Here is a 23,589-nt window from a genome sequence, read left to right on the forward strand (position 1 = left end):
TGGATATTAGAGTATGAGGACACTTAGCGAAAACAATGGCCAATAAGGCACAGGTAGATAGCAACTGAAACTCTGATATTGACCTTGAGTTTGTATATCGTATTTCTCTCTTGAGAAGGGGTATCCTAAACTAGCTAATCATTCTAAACGGTCATCATACGAAATACCATCCTCTTTCCCAACCACATGACAGTAAAGAGAAAGCTAAAGAGACATGAGGCAATACCAAGGATCCATGCGCCTTCTATAGCATAATTAGAGTGCCACTGCTTCGTCGTTGCACTGACTATATCATCAGCGTTGATCAAGTCAACCCCCTCATGATTGAGTGTCCTCCAAACGTAGTTTCTTCGGGATACAGGCCAGCCTGGTAGTTCCCAGTACCTCGACTTCAAGTTCAACTTCTTTGCAAGTTGAATTTGATTAGCCAGCTTCCCCTGTTGTGACTTGCTAAAGTATGGGATGACAGTTCCGATAGCTCTGAAGAGAGATACAGAAGCTGTGTAAAACTCGTTCTCTTCCACTTCGCGACAAAGTGTATCGTTTCTCTCACAGAATCCGGGGTGGGACAGAAGATCCAACGAGGCATCGAGAAATACGTCGTGGTGTCGTCGCCAATTTTGTAGATCGGATCCGATGTTCACATCCCGCCTCTTGCCAATATTGCCGGTTCCGACCACAGTCAGCGGGCCAGAATGAAATGTCTGGTCTGCCGGCGTTGATCCACTATTCTGGTGATATGAAAGATATCCCTTCTGTCTCAAAGGTTCCAGGTGCTTCAGTACCACCGGCCAAGTCTTCTCTGAGTCATCTTTGACATCGATGAATAGGATCAGTGTCTTGTTCGGATGGTTAGCAAAAACACCAGCACGGTGTCTCTGACCCTGGAGTTCAACCGAGAACTGAGGGGAGTTAAAAGAGTCGAGGATCTCCAATAATGGTTCAATGTAGAGAGAGTTTAGGGTCCTCTCTGGTGTGAGATTCCACCAATGATGGCCGACCAAGAGGTCTTCTCCATTCTTGCTGAGCCAAACGTCGGCCTCGACACTAGCACAGCCAACGGATAAAGCCGAGAACAGCGGCCGAGGTCTCAGGTAGTCATTGTGAGAATGGACCATAACTGGAGTAACTTGAGGCGACAGGACTTCAACCCATCTCTTGGCGCTTTCCATAGCATCACCGTACTTCTCGATAGGGTCGGCCAAGGCAAGGCCAGAAGCTTCGAAGGTGTAGACAGCATAGCGCTCGATCACAAATGTCATCAGGAAAAAGGCGATTCTGGTCAAGACGTCAGCCCGTATATGCGACGAAGAGTTGAGTAAGAACCGACAGGATCAGACATGCTCCAGCAAAAGCAGCGAGAAACGGACTCAGCCACTTCCTCCGGCCTCTTATACATGGCCTTCTTCGCGAAGAACAGCATGTTGTGTAGGGTTTCAAGTCATCTTCATTCGTCGGACTCGTTGGCCGAAGAGGTCGATACTCAATATCGTCCTTGTCAGTCTGGCTACAAAAGTAGCCTGAGAAATTCATGATTCCTGCAGGTGAGGCAAAGAAACACGGACAGCATAGACACTTGCTATGACTGTAACATTTTCCGCCGGACGAGGGCGCATCTTGATGTATAAGAATTAACGAGGGCAATGCGAAAATTGCCCGCAAAGTGCCGAATTGATCATGCGGAGGCTTCTGATCTACGGCTAGTTCCCGGGTGGCCGTATTACAGCTGGTCTACATCCCACGTGGTTCCACCATGAGACTCTTCACCGACCAATCCAATTCATCAGTTCAACCACGAAGGTTTAGTTTGGACAATAACTCAAGCTTCATTCAAGCTTTTTGAGGATCGGCTGTGGCAGATGGCTTGTCTAGACTATTGAGATGAATGCGATAAGCACACGTGTATCGATGAAGGGACGCGATGCCTCACGCACGAGTCAAACAAAGAGGAGGTTGCATCGCAGGAATCTTCATTGATAAGACCAACTGAACAGACTTGACTCAGACAGAATTAGCTTATAAATCTGCACTACCTAGTCAGCCACCTCTGCTATGCAGTCTCTTCGGTACTGCAAGCATATACTGGAAATCTCACTTTGCCAGAGACAATCTAGTACAGGTATATACCGTAGCTACACCCTACACTAACACATACGACCAAAGGTAGTGGAAAATACGGGATCCCGTCCGCTCTCCTATAGTCAAGCCACTAACCGGCGGATTAGTAGTTGGGTCGGTGATGACCAGCGAATCCCCGCTGTTGTATGTTATTTTTGCCGAATTTCCATTTTTACGGATACTTAAACGATCTCAATTCAACACCTGACGATGTATATGTAGCGAGATAATGAGTATGTCGGTGTAATACATAGCTCCCCGTTATGGCTTCGCTTTTACCGCCAGGCCGCCAGCTCCTCTAATTCCACTGATACTGGTTCCTCCCTTCGATCTATGCCGCTCCTAAATGTTTGCCTGTAAACCAGCTTTTCCTTACCTCTATTGTTGTTGAACCCAAGAAGAAGCTGTCTTACCGACAACGACTTGATCATTATCTTGATCTCATCTGAGGATCAAAAGCATGCCCTCCAGACATACTTTAAAGTTATCGATGCCATCTTGTCTGACTCGAGACTTCCGAATGTTGAACGGCCACACATTTACTCCGCTTCATCATACCACATGTCGCCCTTGACATTCATTTTACACACGATCTTCTTTCTCTGGATCATCATGACAGCATCGACATGAGCATCACCACCTGTCCATCTTTTGTATCTCTCACCATCAACTCACTCAGAGCTGGGACCAGCAATCATGCCTCCATTCCATCCCAATCTATCTGCGTAAGAACGGTTCTCCTTGTGCTTTCTTGATGAATCCCCGCTGCAGCAACTGGGTCAGGCTGCTGACCGAAAGCAGCCTTTTCACGTGTTTCAATGACATGATACATTCAACTGTGGTCTCAAGATCAGTTTCTACCTCGCCCTAACCCGTGAGGCACATGGGCTTGGTTCTAGAGATTCGCGGTTGAGTCAAATGCTATCGGTACGTTGAGACCGCCTTGCTCTCCAGTATTCGTCATGACTAAGACGCTCATCTTAACGATGTTTCCCAGAACGCCACCCGTCTGATAGCTCCGACCTGGAACCATAGGCATTATGGCTCTTATTAGTGGCAGTGTCATATGTAGACCAATCAACTGCCAGCTGTCGTTTACGTTCGCCTGTTACGAATCACTACACTTTTATAGCGCCAGATCGCCACCGCTAGAGCAAATGCTGGTTGAGAATTCATTCCTCAGATGTCTTCCATTTCTAGCAACCATAAGCCGGGCCAATATCTTATAGAACAGAACAATTGCCTGTTTCGTTACAGTTGGTCGACAACGAACTGCATACACGTGACTCATAGGACTTTAGGCAGCAACCCCGCGAGATGTCGTATATATATGTCAGCTTTGCCCCCAAGACTTTCATTATTCAACAGGTCCCATTATCAACTTCCATTCTCTATTAGTAATGCCAAGCTACTCGAGTGACCAGTTCCTGAAGGATTGGCGGTACGCCATCAAGCAAGACTTCACTACATCTCAAGGGAACCCATTCCCATATGCTGAGAACGGCAAACAGCAATGGGATGATGAGATCAAGAAGGTTACCCTTGAAAGGCAGCCACATACCGGTTCTGTGAGCAGCAATGGAAAGTATCTTGCTCTTGGAATCGACCATTTCATCCATATTATCGATACCCAGAGCTGGAATACCATTGCAGTTCTGAGGGGTCATACAAACAAAGTTGAAGCCCTGGCATTCAGAACCGACCGCTCAGACGTGCTAGTCTCGAGTGAAGAGCAGGTATACGACGACTCGGGGAATTCTGAACCACCTAAGATCATTCTATGGAACATCGAAGAAGAAAAGTCAGCACCGAGACTGAGTGACGATCAGGTACGAAATGCCAGTCAGGCCGCTCTTTCAGCTGCTGCAGACAAGTTGGCGGAAGCCGGTATCAATCTAAGCAAGGACGAACTCCGCCATCTAGATGTAACTCTCGGGCCTGCTGTCAGTCGCACTGTCTCCAAGCACATCGCGGCGAGTAAAATGACCATAGAAGGCCGACTACAATCAGCTCTCGGGTCTCAAATTTTCAGCCCTTCAGGAAGCTGGATGACATATTTGCCTGGAGAGTCACCTGTCTCGAATGGAGATGATTCATGGGATATTCAGATCGTTTCTTCTGACGATCTTTCCAAGGGGCTGGTTCTGAAGGGCCATACCGATGTAGTCATGTGGACAGGATGGAGCCTCGATGAATCAGTCTTTGCTTCTGTGTCATGGGACGAATCGATCCGTATTTGGGATGCTATTACGGGGGAGCAAAAGTACAAATTCAAGACCGAGGGGCAGAACTGGGCAGGTGTTTTCAGTCCTGACTCGAGCTACTTCGCAGCAACGGACGGACTAAGCAACGTGTGGGTTTATTCCCTGGCTGACGGAGGGCAGCACTGGGTATACAAAGGGCAACGATCTGATCGCTGGAGAAGGACTCTTGCATGGCACCCAACCAACCCGTGGCTTGCTGTAGGTGGAGAGAGCAATGGCGAGCTACTTCTCCTTGATATTAGTAAGAAGATCTTGCTACAAAAACGACTATTCTCTACAGATGCTTGTCCAGTGGACAAGGAGTCTCGTGATATGATGGAAGACTTCGCTGGGACGTTGGAAACGAGGTTCTTCGACGGTGGAAATAAGCTTGCAGTTTGGGCATTCGGTGATTGGAGTATTGAAGTCTACGACCTCAAACAGGAAGTTAAGTGGCGGTTTGCAAGAGGTGGCACAGAAGATGGGCCAAACGCTGGCAAGTGGAGGAACGAACAGGGCAAGGTCACTAGCAAGGGGGGTTACGAAATGCTGGCTTAGGAGGACCACTCGAAGGGTTCCCTATTTCTTGCCAGTATCGACTTCGATGCTGTCCGTTTTTGGGAGGTACCGCTGACAGCTTGAGCCTATTGCGTGAGTGCATAGCATATGAGCTGGCTCAACACCAGCCATCATGTCGATATCCGCCTATCTTCCATTCATAATAGGCTGACTGAAGTCCCTAAACACAATCATGGAGGTTTAGCACTGTTTGGCTGCAACCAGTTGATTTAATCTAGCTATAGGATAAAAAAGTGATGAAAAAGACGGATTTCTCCATAAGATTAGTTAGTGCTCGCAGAAGTTCCAATTCTGAGCCCGCTGTCTGAGGCTGTCGCTGTTTACGACCTTTCGTTCTAATATCAAATCTTCTCTGATCTGTCTTGCTTCATCTATTCCATATGGAAAGTCCACCTTCTCAGTTATCATATCCATAATTTCACTAGGAAGGCAATTGAGCGGTTCTGACTCTCTGAGCTCATCCTTCCACCAATGCTTTTGCTGAGGGGGCACGTTGCCTGTCGAGATGATCGGGATGACTGGGTCAACAAGAAATAAAGCGACGATCTTGCGATACCCTGGGCGCGTCTTGTCGGCCAACTCAAAAGGTTCAACTCGGTGCTGATAGATATTGGGGAAAAATAAGGCTCGACCTTCTGGTGTCATGACGCTCCCGAGATCCTGCATCTTATCCCCTTTAGTTTTGATGGCAAAGATCGCTTCAATACCATGGTGGTCTCCCTGAGAGTAACTAAGCCTATCTCTAAGGTTGTCTCTATCCGCATGAGTACGGAAGGAAAGACGAGACTCGGTGATGTTATCGCTGTCGTAGTAGAACAGAGCCGTGGCGCAGATATGTTCGTTGAGTTGCCCTTCAACATGCCATGAGCCACCATCATACATGGGTTTCTCAGGAGTCAGATGAATGTTTGCCATCTTGACAATGACTTGAATTTGTGAGGCATCGTTGAAGAAACCTTCACTTTTGAAGTGGGATGCATTCAGGGGGTATGTTGCATCCTCCAAGGGTTCTGGGCATTTAATTTTGTGGGTTTCTGACCACCATTCCCTGTTCAATCGCTCTCCCTCTTCAAAGACAGAACTAGTTTCCGAACCACTGTCATAATCCTCACCTTCTGCGAATGATCTACTACTTGGATAGCAGCCGTGCATCTTCGCACAGATCTCGGGCACGTTGCATGTCCACTTGACTTCGTGAACGGTTCCGAATCTCTTGAACCTAAACTCCTTGCGAGCTGAGCGGCAGACAATATCCCAAGCGGGAAGGGATTTCGCAATAAGCTCTTCAATGAGGGAATATACGGCTTTGTACCGGATGGGGTGAAGATTGTTGATATAGCTCTTGATTCGTGGTCGACCACCTGTCAGATCAACATCGCATGGAAGCCACTGGTATCGTAGTGACAAAGCTCTCTTGTCGTTATCTTCAGTGAAAGATCGAATTCCACCTGGCATTCTGAGATGAGGCCTTTCAGGCTCCGGGATGACTTTTCCCGAGCCACAACGATCAAGGCACTTGTCTAGCGTTACATATTTGTCGCAGACAATTCGAGATCGGCCAAACACTAACGGCCAGAGTGAGGGATGAACAAGGTCCAGAACCATTTCGTTGCTTCCCGGATGCCAGTCTCGTTGGGACCCAGGGACGTCTTCAAGTAATGCAGCCGCAGCTCTGAGCTTCTGTGTCAACTCATTGGAGAGAAGCGCGTCAGACTTGATGGCACAAGAGGAAGATTCCATCACCGGGATTAGCTTCATTTGTTCGTAAATCTTAGCCTTTGTCGCAAGATCCTTGAAGCACTGGAAAGCGTCAGTTAAAAGATATCATCAGTCCTTTCTATTGGTGCTCACCATATCTACCATCTGGCTTGTGAAGTCACCATTTTGCTGATAGCTTGCCCATGGCATTTGTAGGGCTTCTTGCTTCCATTTAGAGACAATATCAGTTTTCAAGACTTTCTCCCACCAATGCGGCTTGTTTGTGATGTCCTCCTCTAACTTGAGCATACACACTTCACGATTCATGAGTGTTCGCGATTTCCAATCTTCTTCATGCAAGCCAAGGAGGAAAGGCTGACGCTTCTTGCTGTCTATGCCGAAACTCAAGGGGAGACCATACCCTGGAAGCCTGAGAATACCATCTCTCTTCTGAGCTCAACCGGGCGAGTTAGCTTCTGATCTATGTATTGCCCTGATGAGCCAGGTCACTGAAGATTATGGACCTACCGCTGTGCCGTTCAATAGCCTATGTAACCAGAAACGCTCAATATCATTTCTGCTAGAACTGTCATCTGCTATGTGCTTGCCGACCAGTTCGTGGTATTTTGCGTGTACTACTTCGATAGTGGGCATAGACTCTTCAAATCCGTCAATCCAGGCAATCAATTGAGCGATTTCTTGGCTAATGACAAGTTCTTCATCATCGTCCACATAGTCTGAGTCTTCCCACTCTTCGAAAATGCGAGTGTAAACGTACTCATCACCAACCCTTTGAATGGAATAGCGATGCATCTTGAAGGCGGGCAGAGCTTTTGTGGCGAAAGTGATAGAACGTTGCCCTCGCGGTTGTGGATTCCATGTTCATCGTCGCTTATTATGGGTTACCTACGCATTGCTAACCCTGCGCTTTGACCAGACATGGCTCAGCTCATCCGCGAATACAATGCCGTTACATTGAAATAAAACACTACAGTTTTCCGTTATTCCAGGATAGCAAGATTACTAAGCTTGTATGTTCCAAGACTGGACTGTTGAGTCTGTCATGAGTGACTTGATCTTGAGATGCGAGTGCTCTCTGTGGCTATGGGAAGGCGCAGCAGAGTGGGTGGGGAGCAACTGGTAATAATCAAGGGTGTCAAAATAAACAGGTAGGAGAGCGGGCTAGTTAATACTGTGCTTGCCTAGGTCTTTTAGTCACCGATGCGGCCCAAGCGGGATAACATTTGCTCCGCTCCGTCGGACATTCGTTCATTACTGGCCGTCTCAGATCGTCCAACAAATTTCCGTATTACGACAAAGCTTCGTAGCAACTTGTCCACTCGTTTTTGACGCATTTATGGAGACTTTTGCAGTCTCGCGACAGAGCCAGCGAAACGCGAGCTCATTCAACGGACGGTGCTGATTGGCCACAGTACCCCGAGAATCGAGCGAGATGAGGTTCAAGGCTGAAGTTGATGATGGGGATTGCGAATTCAGCGAAGGCGATGCTCAAGACTTCAATTGAAGATCAATCTTATATAAGTGAATGATGGAAACCCCCCCAGTGCGTTCTAATTCATCATCACTCAAGCGTTGTACCAAACATTCACTCAGCACATCAACCTAATTTGACACCACCCTCTACCATTAACTCACCAACACAATGGCCACTCATACCATCCGCAAAGTCGTGTACTCTGCCTACGGCGGTCCCTCCAACGTGAGCGTCGTCACAGCTCAGATCCCCCCTCCAGCGAAGAACGAAGTCCAGGTCGATGTCATCTACTCAGGCTTCTCTGGCGCCGACATCCAGATGCGACTTGGCACATACCCCATGCAAAAGGCGGCACCTTTGACACCCGGCTACTGCTTCGTTGGTCGCGTCAGCACTAATGGGGACAAGTCCTCCAAATTCCGCCCTGGTCAGCTCGTTGGCGCTCTTAGCGTGTACGACGCTGAGGCTCAGAAGATCAATATCCTCGAAAAGTACCTGATCGCCATTCCTGAGCGAGTTGATATGCAACAGGCGGTTGCTGCTTTTCTTGATTGGAACACCGCTTATGGCCTTGTTCATCGCGCGACAAATTTGGTTGGCAAAGGCCAGCGCGTCTTCATCCATTCCATCAGTGGCGCTGTTGGCTATGCCATCATGACCCTGTGCCTGCTGGAGGGCGCTGAAGTCTACGGCACTGCTTCAGAGCGCAACCATGAGTCTCTTCGCCAGCTCGGAGTAACACCCTTTACCTATGCCAACAAGAACTGGGTCAGCGAAATGAAGCAGCGCGGCGGTGCACACGTAGTCTACGATCCAATTGGCTTTGAACACTACAATGATTCATGGGACATTCTCATCACCGATGAGCCCTCTCGTCTTGTTGGTTTCGGTGGTAACATGAACATCCTCCAGGGCGATGACGCCAAACCGCGATCGCAGTACGTCGGAATGGCCAAACTTCTGGCCAAGAACGGCTGCTTGTTCACCAAAAGAAGCACCTCGTTCTACTATATTGACCGCGATCGCGCGACATTCATGGAAGATCTTCAAGCCGTCATGAATCTCCTCATTGATGGAAAGGTTGAGGTCCCGATCAAGAAGGTCTGGGATTTGGAGAACGTGCGGGAGCCCCATGAGACTTGGGGCAAGGTCCCTGGGATGGGATCATGCTTGATCCGTGTTGACCCCAATGCTCCTTGAGCAGGTAAAATTGATGGCTATAGGCGACTGTTATCATTTAGTTCATAGCATTTTCTTGGTAGATTGCCCTGTATACGGATTTCGCTTTTTGCTTCAAATGTTGACCTGCCGTTTGTCTACTGTGATTTTAACCTTGAAGCGTTCTTAAAGTAGAAGCGTCAATGGCGCCCAAATAGCGATGGTACTGGGCCAGTTCCAGGCGCTTTAGCGCTACAGTGCCTCGCATGGATTGCCCTTTACGGGATCAGAGGCTTCAAACTTCACTAGCTACTCCCCACGACAAGATCTGAGCCGAACAGAATAATAATCACCATGACTTGCAAGTCAAAGACAGATTTTCTTACTGGCTACCAGAATTAGCGCCGCCAAATTCTTGTTGGCTCTCGAATGAGCTTCCGTTTTGGGCCTTCTCACCAAGCATGCGAAGCTATATATAAATCTCTTCAACCAGAAGCTCGACATGAATGCAAAGTATTATATTCTTCTCGAATAGCTGAGAAATCGGCTTGAACTTTCCAATGGCAGGTCTCAACGCTGTTCTCTTGATCACGGGGGCTTGGCACGTCCCTGAACACTACTACAAACTCATTCATGAGCTGGAGAACCATGATATAAGAGTCATCTGCGAACGTCTTCCAACAAACAATAACGTTGTGCCGCCAAACAAAACAATCCAAGATGACATAGACTTCATCAAAGGCATCGTCTCTAAGGAGGTTGCTGCAGGCACGCATCTCACTGTCATTGGTCACTCGTGGGGAGGCATGCTTGCTTCTGCAGCTTTGGCGAATTTTGCTGCTTCGCCCGGGTCAAAAGAAGGAGGTGTCACTGACGTGATCTTCATTGCCGCCTTCATTCCTTTGGAAAATGATTCATTGGCCGGTCTCTTTGGTGGAAAGCTTCCTCCTGCGCTTGTCCCTGAATCTAACGGGACTCTTGTGCCGACTGATCCCATTCATCTTTTCTATCATGACCTGCCGGAGAAGGAAGCTCAGTGGGCCAAGAGTACAATGGTAGCTCATGGTACAGATGTTCAATACGCTCCAATCGATTGTGAGAAAGTTGCATGGCGTGTCATTCCGCTGGCTTATATCATTTGTGAGGAGGATCAAGGATTGCTCAGCTTTTTGCAAGAGGGCATGATTGCAAAGGTTGAAGAGCAGGGGGTTACCGTTCAGAAGTATCGGTTACCCTCCTCTCATAGCCCTTTCTTGAGTATGCCCAAGAAGCTTGCTGACATCGTGCTGGGGTTCATGAACTCACGATAAATGTCAGAAAATGTACTTATCTACCTGCTCGGTTTAAGTCAGGTCCGGCAGTCACAAGCAAATTGTAGTAAACTCAGCAGGAGACCCCTTCATATTCCTTTCAGAACCCTTGTTTTTCAGATGAATGGCTTCACAACCGAGTCTGATTTTTCACTACGAGCAATGTGATGGTCGCCTCCTAGTCTTTAAGTCAGTAACGCAAGAATACGGTGAGAGAATTGATGCAATTAAAAGCATCAGTTGCGTTTATGAGTATTATTTGGTTCATGACACAGGAAATCAAGCCTTGAATGTGCTGGCTTGACGTTTGCCACGTGGATGTTGGGGGATTCGATGATACGTAGCGAACAGCAACGTCGTTCGCACTATTTTGTGACAAATATAAAACATAACAACAGCAAAAAGCAGAAGAGTATGTTTTCATGACAGGTATTGCTTCGGTGGCCCTTATTCAACCGTATAAGAGCCTAATAAGGATGGGAGGCTCACGAGAACAGGCTCACGAGTTCGGAGAGTCATCAAGCAACTACTAATAACTTCCCAGCTCAGCTAACATTTGAGATTAATTAATGCAGACGGGGAAAAGATATAGATGCGCTTCATCTACCCATAGAACTAAAACCACTCTCACGTCCATACCTTCCAAGCTAGTATAGCAAAGCACCTTCGAATTCTAGCTAGACACTCAAACTCACAAACATACACCGAAACCCTTGCCCATTATGTGCCACATAGTCTACCGTGGGCTCAAATTTGGGCACTGTAAAGCGACCAAGGCTCCAGGGGAAAAGACCTTCCAGAACTGCCAGCGTGCCTTCATTCAGGACAAATATCCTAAGCGATGCATTCCTGGAGAGGAGTGTGAGAAAACCTCTAGTACTCATTACAAGTACTTCACGTGCAAAGGGTGCCGGGATGCCTTCTTTGAGCTTTGGAACCAGGACCTTGTCGTAAAAGTAGAAGTCGATTCATACGAATACTGGTTTGAAACTGGAGGCTCTGCTACCTGTAATGACCCCTATTTGGAGCTATAGCGATGCTGGAAATTGAAACGCTCTGTTGAATACCTTTAGAGGAAGCAGCGGGTTTAAGGTGACGATGAGATCTAGGCAGTCAAGTTTAGGAGGGCCGAGTGGATTCTGGAGCATGCAAATGCTCACTAGAGAGGAGAGACTCTTTGACTTTCAGAGAGGTAAGGACCGAGAGAGGTCAAAGTGTAACACAGATTCTTAAAAGAAAAATAGGTTGGAAATTGAAGGTTGGTAGACTGCAAGTAGAGGCCTATCAGCAGAACCATTCTTGCCATCATTCTTGCCATCCACATAAACGAATGTCACTTGCTACCATTTCGTTTGATGAAGATTATCATTCCAGAAGTAAATACAAGGAACATTGAAAAATAAAATGAATCATAAGCCATACTTCTACAGACCTGTATCAGCTGAACAGAGTCATAGGCCTTGCCGTTACTAACTCATTAGGTGACATGATAGCACCAACCAAGGCTATAAGCTACTTGAATCATGAGATTCATAGAGCGAGCCACTGATTCTTGAGATGCTGCAAACTAAAAATACAATCCAAGGATGATGATACACCCTAAGCATAATGTGTTGTTGTCTTGCAGGGTGTTTCCAATGCTTTTCTCCTGGTTCAATTCGTCCAATATCCATTACGGTACAGAGGCATGAATACATGGCTATGGCGCCCTCAAGAAAAAAATCAATATGCTATAATAATTCAATGTCAACTATCGGTCGCTGAGGTTGCAGAGGCTGTTCTATAATCAGGAGGCAGGGCTCCACCTTGCTGGGTATGCGGTTGCAACGGAGTCCGGAGCGCCGTGCGATATGTCGGAACTTTGCTAAGTTCAGCAAATTCTTCTGGGTCGGTAGATACAGTTTCGGATGAGCTGCGAGATGGGTTGTGGCTCTGGCTTGACTGTGATGATTCTAATGTGTTGGAGGTCTCGTATGTCTGACTCTCATTCGAGTCTGTGTGGTGAGGAGTGCTGGTACCAGACCCGTCTCCCTCGCCCTGGTAATTACCTTGGCCAGGAATCTGCCATTCCTCCAGACTGTCGTATAACTGGTCGAGAATGTGTTCTCCATATACTGGCGGTCCTATTAATTCGCTTGGTGGTCCTTGTGTAGTAGGGGCTTGGTCGATCAAGTTGCCTTGGTCGTCAAGAGTGATGGACGGTGAAATGAAGATGTTGACTGGAATACCCAAGTCAAGCTGAGAAGTTAGCCTTTGCGCTATGTACCTTGAAAAGGGTTGACTTACATGCGAGACATGCCCGTCCTGATTCCGAATGGGTATGTGTATCTTGAGTTTGTGATAGACCCTGATGCCTTGTGTGTCTATGTCTTGAATGCATAACATGAGTGTCGAGCAGACATGGATCAACAAAGTCGACTACTCGGTTTCTATACCGACCAAAGCCGCTGTATTCGGCGGCTCGATAGTTCTCGAAACCCGATTTACACCACTGGTTAAAGGGCTCGAAATTGAAAAGATTGTCGTAACTTTGGTGGAGTTTCAGGAGTTCAGCATGCACAGCAGACACTATATCTACACAAGAGAACACAAAAGCAAGCGCGAGATTTCCCAGTGGGACTTTGAGATGTCAAGAGAGCAATATTGGCAGGACACTATAGAGGAAACGGGTCAAGAGGGATGGGTTATGAAGAAGACGCTGCAGTTACCAAAGAGACTGAGCGAGTGCATGAACTCCAGGGCAGTTGGTGCAAACGTGCGAATTATTCGAAGCTTCTTGGTGCAACTGATATGCCGAGCAAGCTTGCCTCTGCTGATAGTCGCTCTCAACCCATATGTTATGGAAGCATCCCGGATACCCTCAAGGCTCTCAGAAGTGTCTCCCGCCATCATCAGTTCGAACGGCCACTCATAGTTGCCAGCTGGTAGAGTGATAGTCTTGCCACCTGTTTCCAACAATGAGGGCCACTTGTGCTTCATGATGCTGGTGTTGTGCGCCACGCCGGGATCGTTTAGCCATGCATGGCGTACAGTACCATCTAGGCGAAGTCTGACTTCATCGAGCTTGAGCGGCGACTGTAGACACAGGACTACGACGCCCTTGAGTAGTTGATCCGTTGATTCATATCGACTACCCCAAAAGACGACAAATTCGCGTTCAAGTCTTGTAGTTATTTTAGTAAATTTGTAAAGGTTGTGTTGTCAGGATACATACCTGATCTCGAAGAGAGAATACGGTGTTGACGCTACGCCACTGAAAGCAGCGGCGAGAGGCTGGTTATTGTGTTGGTTCGTCGACGAGGCTTGCATGGTGCTGACAGACGCCTATGCAAGGTTTGAAAGAGTTAGTCTAGCACATTTCTCCAAAATTGAGGCTGAAGGATTTTCGCAATAAAAGGACATGTCGCAGTGATTTCGTTGGGGCAATTGGCAGGTATATCTCTGAACCTCGGCATCCGCGTGGGCCGATACGGAGAAGACGATAAGAGTTTAGCTGGCCATGAGCTGATCTGACGATGCAATTTAGTCCGGCACGGAACGATCGGCGACAGAATCAGCCCGATGCATCAACATTCCATTCACCCCGTGACACGGCAGATCGGTTTGTTGTCTTTACCCGCTGGGGTTTAGGCTGCGAAGCCCAACAGCACCTGGATTTGCATGTGATGGGATCCGCACTTACACCGCGTGTCTTGTTGTGATTCCAGAACATAACATTTATGCATGAGAACCTTGTTTTTTATTGCATCTGAAGACTCCACATTATTTCCGTAATCTAAAAAAACCATGTGAAGAGTATTTATGGACTGAAAACTCGCTGCATGTGCCTCTGAGGTCTGCTTCAGCTACTCTGATCATATGAAGAAGAGCTTGACACGTCACTCACTACCGCATAAGCTTACTGTGTTGCGCTTTGTCTTATCATGTATAACGTCATCCGCAAGAAAGATTAATAGACCTGATTTCAGTATGGTACGTCTTCGTGCAGGAGCCTCATAAATTGTTGGTTGCTGTGAAACCAATCCCCGATCTGGAACGACGCATCGTATTCGGCACCGATTGCAACGTCAGTTGCGGCAATTCCATCTACAGTATTCACTGCCTCGGGATCAATCATCGTAAAATCGCTTGAGCTTGATAGGGATGCACTCGTGTGTGAAAGCTCGGGGCATGCTTTGGCACTGAGTCGGGCGGCTTTGCTGAGAAGTTCGTAGAGTCGATGGGGATGCGTCGCCGGCTCTGAATGGCTACACTCCGACTTGAATGACGATGCGAATCTGTCCAGGCGGTCAAAATCCTCCACAATTGAGTATCTCACTGCATGAGTGAATACTATGCTGAATGGAAAGAAGGGCGTATGCAAGATAGCCCTGCTAAGAAGTCAGCTGACGGTAGAAAAAGCGGCTGAAGAATAGTGTGCTTACCAGTTTATATATCTTCGAATCAACAGCGGATCTTTGCACCCGTTGACTAGTTTCATGCACTGATCATGCAGGTCTAAGGTGTTGCGAGCAACAGTGAGACAGCTTTCATGCACCTCCATGCCTTGGGAGCCAGGCAACACCCTAAGAACCATGGCCGTTAAGGCTGATTGGCAAACGAGATCGCAATGAAGGTATATGACTTTCATAGGGTCATCACCCATGTCTCTATTCTCAGCCAAAGCTTGCTACATACATTGTCAGTCACTCTGTCAAGACGGAAGGGGTTACCACGTACTGCGATCTCGTGATGGGTCTCATCTATGATACATTGAAGCTCCTGTGCAAGACCATTAGCTACCTCGTAACGGGTAGCGTTCGATGTTTTTAAGCCCTCAGGGCTATACAACTGGTCATAGGTCTTTCCCTGTATCCGCCCGAGACGTATGGATCGATGCTGATTTGCCTGACGTGGCGAACATACTTCAGAGTCGCGAACACCAGAGCATCGTCCCAGTCTCAATGAGAGGCCTTTCTCGTATGCGTAAACAACCCAGAACAAGTCGGACTGTATATGTTGAAGGCCATCTTTGGGAGAGTCAAGCCGATGATAGCCCAGTGTCTGGCACAGCGTCATTGCGGTCGAGATCAATGTCCACGACTGTGATGCTCGACTTTCCTCGACCGAGTAAATGGCCTTACGAACGTTAGCTGCTGTCTTGGGATACGGTTGATGCCAGCATACCCCAAGAGCAAGCGCGGCGACCAATTCCATGCATGGCGCCGCCAACAGAGTCAGTTTCGCAAGGCCGCTGCCAACTTTGGACCGATAAAAGCGACAATATCCTTGTGACTTCGCATCTCCGTGAATGACAGCATATTCAGCAAACACGTATGATAAAAAGCTATTCGCGATGATAAACTCAGCCTCAGTATGATCCTCGACACGGAAGTAGACCTTGTTGCAAACATCTAGAAAGACATCGAGCGGAAGGAAACGGCATATCCAGACAACTCTATGGTCTCGTGAGTGATCTAATATTGTCAGTATCGATAGAGAGAATCATGCGCTGATATACCTTTGACCCATCGCAGGATTTCCACGATGGCTTCCAATGGGGGCGTCGGAATACTTTCTGGTGGCTCATGAGGCTTAGGCAGTTGGCTTCGTGTCATCTGAGTGTTCTTCAAAGCATTTACAAGACTCTTCAGCGAAGAAATGGTGCTGCTCCACTCAGTATCCGCTTGAATTGAGCCATTGTCCTGAATAATGGATTGAACAAAGTCGATGATATGGGCGGAGTAATCCCAGCGAGGAGGCGGAGCAGCGCTGTCAGAAGGCCGGGGCTTATCCAATTTGTTTGCTTCAGCTGGGCTTGGAGATGTAGAAGCCAAAGGACGATGCTCTTGTGATGTTTGAGCTGGTGCGACTCTATTCAGGTCGAGTCCTGCCAACAGTGTCTTAATGCTGCTGACATCGCGGGAGATGTCATCAATCTTTCGCTCACTGTTTCAGAGAAATTAGGTCTCGAACGTTACAACCAAGCAGATCTCAAATACTATTTTTCAGAGACCAAGACTCTTTGTCGGGCAGTGCTTGGCTTGGGTGCGATCGTGCTGTGAGTGCAGTCAACGCGGGCTGATACGCAGTTGGAACAAGGCGTTGCTCTGTCACATCCGATCTAGTAACTCTTAGTAGACGCCAAACATATTGTAATTGAGGGTACCTTTCTTGCTCGGCATTGATCGCACTAACAAGCATGTCAGTCAACAACTCTGTACAGTAAATAGTATTGGGAGTTTTGTATGGGTCTATACCGAGCGGCGACTGATCGCAGGGCGGTTTGAACCTCCTTTGTCATTCGGAGATGCGCGCGATTCCATACTGATTAGTTGGTCGGTAAAGGTTTTTCATTGACAGAGACTCAGTCACAGTGTTACGAGGGAGGGGACGAGCTCTACGATGACAAAACCTCCCGGAAACGCGCGGATTTCCAGGTATTGGTCAGTTGCGGAGTCAGCCGAGCCAATCAGAATTACCAAGCCACCTCTTGGTACCTGGAGAATTACATTTGCGACGGAGATGTGTAGCTGAAGGTCAAGAGATGATGACTATAAATGAATGATTTCTGCTCAAGAGGAATTATTCGGAACCCAAGCTAAGTTCACAGCTAAACGACAGCCTGCAATTCATTACATTACATTACGTTATCTTCTCAGCATCATGCCTCACAACGTCCTTGTCACTGGAGCTGCCGGCTACATGTAAGTGAGCCATCGTGATCGATCTCCTTTACTAACGATAAACAGTGGTGGTTCTGTCGTCGCCGATATTCTTTCTCGCACCGATGAGTCGTTGAAGGAAATCAATATTTTTGCGGCTGCTCGAAGCCAAGATCAGGTCGATAAGATATCCAAACTCGAAAGAGTCCATGCCTTCCTCGTCGACCTCCAAGATAAGCCTGCTGTGGAATATGCAATTGCGAAATATGAGAGTAAGCTTTCAGCTTGTGTCTGGGTTCGTTGTGTCTGACAATCTTCCCAGTCGACATCGTCATCCATACAGCTGGAGCCATTTTCCCAGACATGTTGTCAAACCTGCTCAGCGGTCTTGGAGACCGCCGCCGAGCTACCGACAACAACACATACCTGATTCATGCAAGTTCCTCCTACATACATCTGAAGTCTTTCTAATACCTCAACAGTCTTCGGTTGCGTCCATGTTTACCGAGGAAGGCGGATGGCCTTTCGGCAAGGTCAAAGACTCTGATCCCCTCATCGATAGGCAGAGGGAGCTTGGCCTTGATAACCCTGTTCGAGAGGTAGACTTGGAAACCTATGTGTGAGGTGGTTTTCCATGCTGACGAAATTTAGACAAACATTGTTCTTGCCGATGAAGGGAAGGCCCAGGGCGTCGAGACTTTCAACATCCCCATCCAGCTCACTTGTAGGTATCCCTTACATTGTCCAATCTGGTACATAATACTAATGTTAGCATAGATGGACGTGGGACTGGCGAGTGCAGAAAGCTCTCTGTCAATATTCCTGCTTTGATTCGGACGAGCATCAAACTGAAGACGGTCCACAAGTTCGACCAAGACTCGGTAAGAACCGTCCACCATTCGCACACAAGAGTTTTCAGTCTAACAAATGTCAAGACTCCTGGAAATGTACATATCTCCGATCTTACGGATCTGTACATTCTCATCCTCAACAAGATCCTGAAAGAGGAACCTATCGCTGTCGGAACTGATAGATACTTCTTCTCAATTGCTCATCGCATCAGCTGGTGGAAGATCATGGATAAGATTGCCGAGGGTCTCTACGCTCGCGGTCTTGTTGACGAGCCAACACCAAAGATTTGGCCCAACTACGACGTTGCAGCTGATGCCCTCGGATTTCCACGAAAATTCATTCGTCCCATGTGCATGCCCAAGTAGGTTTCCCTTGGCCTCAAAAAGATTCAAATGCTTACCAGTCTCAGTGGCGATCTCGAGCCGGCGAACGGAACCGCGTTGGGTTGGAGGCCCAAGCAGGACAGCGAACAGAAGTGTCTAGACCAGATTGAACAAGAGATCAAGGATGTTGAGGAGCTGGACACTGTCAGAATGGGGCTTTTCGACACTCTTATCGCCGAACAGAAACAGTAGACTGCATTACCCCCCGCGGGGATGTTTGTCTGAGACTCATCACGTCGCTTTCGAGATATATTGAGGTTGTTGTCATAGAAAATCCAGTACATGTTTTTAATAACTACCAATACTGCCACATGTTTGACTATGAATATCTCGTCTTGCAATATGATGCATTCGTATCATTTAGACAGTGTATATGTCGATATGACGCTCATGATGGCACCCTTCTGATGAGATCAGAGCATCCTGGAGCCATCAACTAGCTATGTCATTGTGGCCAACAATTGGCAACGGCTTCAGTGCCACCACATACCTTTCTAACGTCGATTGACGTCGGTTCTGCGTTCCCTTGAACTTCGTGATTCTAGATTAGTTAAAGTGGTAAGAAGATCAGTGCCGATCCTCAGCGGAATGCGGTATGTGAAAAAGTACGTCACCACTGCCTGTCCATCGGCAATCACAGGGTGTCACGTTGTTTGGAGGAAGAGACGGCTTCGAGTGGCTTTGCGTGACCAATAGCCATGGCGGCGCCCTTAAAACTCTTACACGGACCGCGCGAAAGATTCTGCGACTCAGGTACTGAACGACTCAAATCAACAAAGTTCGCTCGAGTTAACAGAGCAGCTTAGCTATCATTCTGTGTTCCATTTCGATATTAGGCACTTCTGTTCCGTCCAAGAAGCTTAGCGTCGAGTCTTGGTCAGTGTTCTCGCCCTGACATCGGGTTCCTGCATGATGCAGGTGATGCAACTAGGCCATCACAGACCTTTCCACAAAGTTCAAGACGCCTATCACAACGACGCAAAAGCCCCAGATCAGAGGTGGAACCATACCAAAGGCGATCGAGGACCCTTTGCTGTCAAACCTTATCTAGCCGTCCGATCTATGAGACCTCCGGACAAGGAATGCACATGTCGTCTAGCAAAACCTAACCCCAAACCTCCACGGGCTCCGCGCCGTGGCTAGTAATTGTCAAATCACTGACGATTTGCATTTCGTGACGCTAGGCAAGGCTAGAGTCAGGGCGAATCGCCACGAAAAGCGCCGCCGCATTCCAGGGCCCTGTCCGCATCCAACTTAGTGTCATGGCCTTGCCGAACAATAAGACAAGGACGCATCCGTTTCGTGCCTTTGTTTTCAATCTCACTACAATTCTGTCTCACCTTGTCTCTCATTCTCGTGCAGTGTGATACGCTCCTTATCCAAAATGACTCTGACAAAGGCTTTCCCTCCACCTACGGGTGCAGCCGTGATCGTACGTTCCGTGTCTCACTTATATCGCTTGCATCAGTGTGAGTGAAGGTTGGTTACTGATGTCTCGCAGGGCACGACCTTCAGCCTTATCGCTTTCGCGGCTGTTATTATAGCCACTCGATTCTTTTACCGACTCAGGATCCAGAGGGAGAGGTTGGTTACGAGTGACTGGTTTATGATCCTGGCATTGTGTGCCGCTATATCGTGTGCGGCATTCGATGTCGTGTTCTACCATCTCGATGTCCTCAGACCCCGAATCAGTGTCGGCTTTGAGAATTATAACCCGGGTGAAGAAAAGGTTGAGTACATTTACAAGGTAAGATTTGTGTAAACACGCAGACTGCGACAGGGACTAACATGCGTCAAGATGTCCTGGGCCAGCGAAATCCCCTTCTACGCGACAACATATCTATCTAAAGCAATTCTCTTATCTATGTACTTCCAGATCTTCCCGGCTTTTATGGGAAGGCGTCGTAAGACACTCTGGATCACTGTCTTTTACTGCGGACTGGCGTATGCCGCGACTCTTTGCATGCAGCTCTTTTCTTGTATGCCTATTGAGAGACACTGGTATGTTTTACAGAGATGTCTCATATGTGGGTCATTTACTGACATTTTGTAGGGTCATCACTCGGCCATTGACTGCATGCGACTGGCGATGGCAGGGTATTGTCTTTCAGGTCTCTTGGGCTTTGTCTTTCTTAGGCAGTCTTCTCAGTGCGTTGACACCATATCACCTCTCTTGTTCTAACTTTTTGCTCACACAGTGTAGTCTTGATACTCCCATTCACTGTCGTTCATGATCTCGATTTGACCAAACGAGCCAAGCTTGGTCTGTACTTTGTGTCATTGGTCGGTCTTCTCGACATCGCCATCTCTCTAGTTCGATTCCTGAACGTGGAGCTCGGAGACAACGGGTCGTTCCGCTCCTTTAGCACGATCGGTAAGTTCTGTCCCCGATGCACATTCCCATGATCGAGCTAACCCATTTGCAGAGCTATGGAGCTCCCTTGACGTCAACATCGGCCTCATTACAGCTTGCCTGCCCTCCCTCCGAATGCTCCTTGGACGCACCAGGAGGATTGACGACTACACGTTTGATGAAGCCAAGACCGCAAGGTCGTCTCGTGCCATGGAACATCGCGAGCTGGAAGAGATCGAGGAGTCAACCTACCTTGGTGTCAACAGTGTCGGGCCCTCGAACCGGTCTGCCAGAGTCTCCCAGAATGGTGACAAGACACCGGAACGAAGGCCCGAGCCGGAGCGATCTTGGAAGGATCATGACGATGGTGAAGATACCGACTTTGAGCTTGACAACATCAACGTTGAAGCTCTTACCAAGGACCAGGCGCAATCGTACTGGTCCACTCCTTAGTTTCCTTTGTCACGAATCTGTACTATACTGCCCTGGCCATCAGAAGCGTCGCCTGTTCATACAACCAAATAGTCTGTAAAACATTGTCAGTGTCAATATACTCAACAATTTGTCACCATAGAAGTTTTTTAGATCATTGCCGTTCCGTAGGATCATCTATGCTATGTGAAGATATCGCGACACGTCTCGACAAACGCGTGGCCTGTATGTGTCCTGTGCGCTGCACTTTTATTCATGACGGGCACGAAAACAGCTACGAATGGGCCTCCATTCAAGAATTCTATTACATACTCTTTCCTGGTTGCGAACATTTAGCACCACGCAGCACATGATGCCTATTCATAAAATACACCAAGCTAACGCGTCGCGTTCAAAGGAATGGCTGGGCAGCCAAGCTTGGTGCTCTTTCACAGCCGCTTCGTCACTATCTCTCTAACCTTATAGAGATCCAATGCCTCGACAGTGCGCCCTTTATATCCAGTCATCGTCGTTGCCATACACAAGGCATTGCAAATGGCTTCCTCGGTCGCATCAGCAACAGCCTCAAACGCGCCATTGATGGTTTCATTGTGCACTGTCCCCACCTCGAAAGACGTGGGCTTGAAGGGGTCTAGATCTCCGCCTTCGAGACGTTGCATGGGAATCTTGGCCGCTGTAGAAAAAGCCAGGAAGATGTCGCCCGAACCGTTGCTGCCATAGCCGCCGACGCGTGACAGTCCTACAGTGGCGCGCTTGGCAAGTCGCTCAAGTTGAACTGGAAGCAGGGGAATGTCTGTGGCGATGATGATAATGATGCTACCGTCGACGTGAGGCCCGTGGATGGCGGGCGCTTCTGACGAGCAAGGCGTCTGGGCTTCTGATATCAGGATTCTTCCAACTGGGACACCGCCAATGTGAAGGTCTTCCTTAAGCCCATAGTTGGCTTGAACGAGTACACCGACGGTATAGTCCTTCGCGTTTCCTTTGCTGTCTATTCCAGGTACGATACGGCTGCTGGACCCCGTGCCTCCCTTGAACCGATGGCATATCATTCCCGTGCCGCCTCCAGTGCATCCTTCCGGCACCGCATCAGCCGACGCATTGCGAATGCCCCGGACAACGTGATCTGGGGTCAACGCAAAGCGGGTTTGCTTGTTGAGGTATCCATCATATGTCTCAGTCACAACAGGGAACGCAAAAAGGTTCACATCGCCCTCCTTGGTTGCATGATACTCGGTCGCATAATCGTACACGCCTCGAAAGGCATCTCCAATTGATGAGTTTGTCGTCAGGATAATCGGTGACGTTAAGGTGCCCGACTCCTCAATCCAGTGAGATCCCGTCATCTCCCCAGAGCCATTAAACTTGAAGATGGCAGCGTGGCATGAGTAGTCGAACCAGTCTGCTCGGGGAAGAATAGTGGTGACTCCAGTGTTGACATCCTGGTCAGGCTGGATTGATTCCGTGTGAACGAGGACGCCCGGGACATCGGTAATGGAGTTTAGATGACCTGGTTGCCATCTGCCCAAGTAGAGCTCAGGCAGGAGTTCTCGGAGACGAACCCGCTTGGAGAGGTCTAGGCCGCCACCCATGATGATATATATATATGCAGAGTAACACTTCTCTTCTTGGAGGCTATCAAGAGCGATAACGCAATGCTTGGTGGTGGCAGGACAGGAGGATTATAAATAAACTCACTTGCTTCGGTTTTCGCATTTCAACTAAAGTTCCCGCATTTCGGGAACCCTTTTTCGGCTTTGAATGCCTTTCCAAGGCGTAAGCTGACCATGAGATGATGAATGTCTTACGCGCCTTCCTTCTATGGAGACCTGGAACCACGTAAGAAGAGGTGAAGCACTGCAATGCTTACCCTAGATAAGAAGGAGATTCAGGATAAAGCTCTAGACTTAATAAGCAAGCAGGGGTAAATGCGACTTGACAGAATGACTCATTTCTTGATTGTTTATCAGCTATCCATCGTATATAAAAACTCCAAGCAAATGTCGGAGTTTTTACGGGTTGCGTGCTGTTAGTGAGCCTCATCGGATGGACTTGAGATCACTAAGTCGCAATCATCTTGAAGAGAGCTGTTTTGGTGAGTTCAGGATTACCCGATCCGGACTAGTAGGCTCTGTTATCTGTTAAGATATACTTCTAGTCACTGGTTACTAGAGCGCTGATACTAGTACATCTTACTGCTGCGTCACTTATCGCTTACTCCACTGAGCTCCACTGAAGAATGCCCTACGTACCCAAAAGCGTCCGGTCTTGCAGAGGTGCCCTTAGCGGGACAGCAACCAATTGTCGTCTCATCTCGGGATTGC

The 23,589-nt window shown here is 48.1% G+C and overlaps 10 protein-coding genes and 1 non-coding gene across 11 annotated transcripts; 6 read left to right on the forward strand and 5 right to left on the reverse strand.

The window, feature by feature from the left end:
- Positions 1-143: 143 nt before the first annotated feature.
- FMAN_13351 (uncharacterized protein) lies at positions 144-1,423 on the reverse strand (the record flags this gene model as incomplete). Its single annotated transcript, XM_041832810.1, has 2 exons — positions 144-1,278; positions 1,371-1,423. 2 exons carry the CDS (start codon positions 1,421-1,423, stop codon positions 144-146), a joined length of 1,188 nt encoding a protein of 395 aa, XP_041683236.1.
- Positions 1,424-2,153: 730 nt separating this feature from the next.
- Positions 2,154-2,269, forward strand: rrna23. Its single transcript, XR_005994013.1, has one exon. It is a non-coding gene; the product is annotated as a ribosomal RNA (ribosomal RNA).
- A 1,249-nt stretch (positions 2,270-3,518) lies between these two features.
- FMAN_13352 (uncharacterized protein) lies at positions 3,519-4,919 on the forward strand (the record flags this gene model as incomplete). Its single annotated transcript, XM_041832811.1, has 1 exon — positions 3,519-4,919. One exon carries the CDS (start codon positions 3,519-3,521, stop codon positions 4,917-4,919), a length of 1,401 nt encoding a protein of 466 aa, XP_041683237.1.
- A 288-nt stretch (positions 4,920-5,207) lies between these two features.
- Positions 5,208-7,451, reverse strand: FMAN_13353 (uncharacterized protein; the record flags this gene model as incomplete). Its single annotated transcript, XM_041832812.1, has 3 exons — positions 5,208-6,740; positions 6,792-7,088; positions 7,167-7,451. The coding sequence occupies 3 exons, from the start codon at positions 7,449-7,451 to the stop codon at positions 5,208-5,210; spliced, it is 2,115 nt and encodes a 704-aa protein (XP_041683238.1).
- An 850-nt stretch (positions 7,452-8,301) lies between these two features.
- FMAN_13354 (uncharacterized protein) lies at positions 8,302-9,333 on the forward strand (the record flags this gene model as incomplete). The annotated part of the gene is made up of 1 exon (XM_041832813.1): positions 8,302-9,333. The coding sequence occupies one exon, from the start codon at positions 8,302-8,304 to the stop codon at positions 9,331-9,333; it is 1,032 nt and encodes a 343-aa protein (XP_041683239.1).
- Positions 9,334-9,851: 518 nt separating this feature from the next.
- On the forward strand, positions 9,852-10,601 carry FMAN_13355 (uncharacterized protein; the record flags this gene model as incomplete). Its single annotated transcript, XM_041832814.1, has 1 exon — positions 9,852-10,601. One exon carries the CDS (start codon positions 9,852-9,854, stop codon positions 10,599-10,601), a length of 750 nt encoding a protein of 249 aa, XP_041683240.1.
- Positions 10,602-12,347: 1,746 nt separating this feature from the next.
- Positions 12,348-13,910, reverse strand: FMAN_13356 (uncharacterized protein; the record flags this gene model as incomplete). Its single annotated transcript, XM_041832815.1, has 4 exons — positions 12,348-12,820; positions 12,888-13,220; positions 13,310-13,764; positions 13,816-13,910. 4 exons carry the CDS (start codon positions 13,908-13,910, stop codon positions 12,348-12,350), a joined length of 1,356 nt encoding a protein of 451 aa, XP_041683241.1.
- Positions 13,911-14,565: 655 nt separating this feature from the next.
- On the reverse strand, positions 14,566-16,906 carry FMAN_13357 (uncharacterized protein; the record flags this gene model as incomplete). The annotated part of the gene is made up of 8 exons (XM_041832816.1): positions 14,566-14,971; positions 15,026-15,270; positions 15,321-15,719; positions 15,768-16,057; positions 16,102-16,529; positions 16,583-16,704; positions 16,750-16,773; positions 16,841-16,906. 8 exons carry the CDS (start codon positions 16,904-16,906, stop codon positions 14,566-14,568), a joined length of 1,980 nt encoding a protein of 659 aa, XP_041683242.1.
- A 340-nt stretch (positions 16,907-17,246) lies between these two features.
- On the forward strand, positions 17,247-18,672 carry FMAN_13358 (uncharacterized protein; the record flags this gene model as incomplete). The annotated part of the gene is made up of 8 exons (XM_041832817.1): positions 17,247-17,287; positions 17,333-17,517; positions 17,568-17,680; positions 17,728-17,844; positions 17,897-17,969; positions 18,023-18,126; positions 18,181-18,458; positions 18,507-18,672. 8 exons carry the CDS (start codon positions 17,247-17,249, stop codon positions 18,670-18,672), a joined length of 1,077 nt encoding a protein of 358 aa, XP_041683243.1.
- Positions 18,673-19,864: 1,192 nt separating this feature from the next.
- FMAN_13359 (uncharacterized protein) lies at positions 19,865-21,286 on the forward strand (the record flags this gene model as incomplete). Its single annotated transcript, XM_041832818.1, has 6 exons — positions 19,865-19,912; positions 19,982-20,227; positions 20,279-20,481; positions 20,534-20,628; positions 20,684-20,854; positions 20,907-21,286. 6 exons carry the CDS (start codon positions 19,865-19,867, stop codon positions 21,284-21,286), a joined length of 1,143 nt encoding a protein of 380 aa, XP_041683244.1.
- A 407-nt stretch (positions 21,287-21,693) lies between these two features.
- On the reverse strand, positions 21,694-22,857 carry FMAN_13360 (uncharacterized protein; the record flags this gene model as incomplete). The annotated part of the gene is made up of 1 exon (XM_041832820.1): positions 21,694-22,857. The coding sequence occupies one exon, from the start codon at positions 22,855-22,857 to the stop codon at positions 21,694-21,696; it is 1,164 nt and encodes a 387-aa protein (XP_041683245.1).
- Between the last annotated feature and the right edge of the window lie 732 nt (positions 22,858-23,589).

This window comes from Fusarium mangiferae (genome assembly GCF_900044065.1).
Source record: "Fusarium mangiferae strain MRC7560 genome assembly, contig: FMAN_scaffold007, whole genome shotgun sequence".
In the NCBI taxonomy this organism is placed as follows: Eukaryota; Fungi; Ascomycota; class Sordariomycetes; order Hypocreales; family Nectriaceae; genus Fusarium; species Fusarium mangiferae.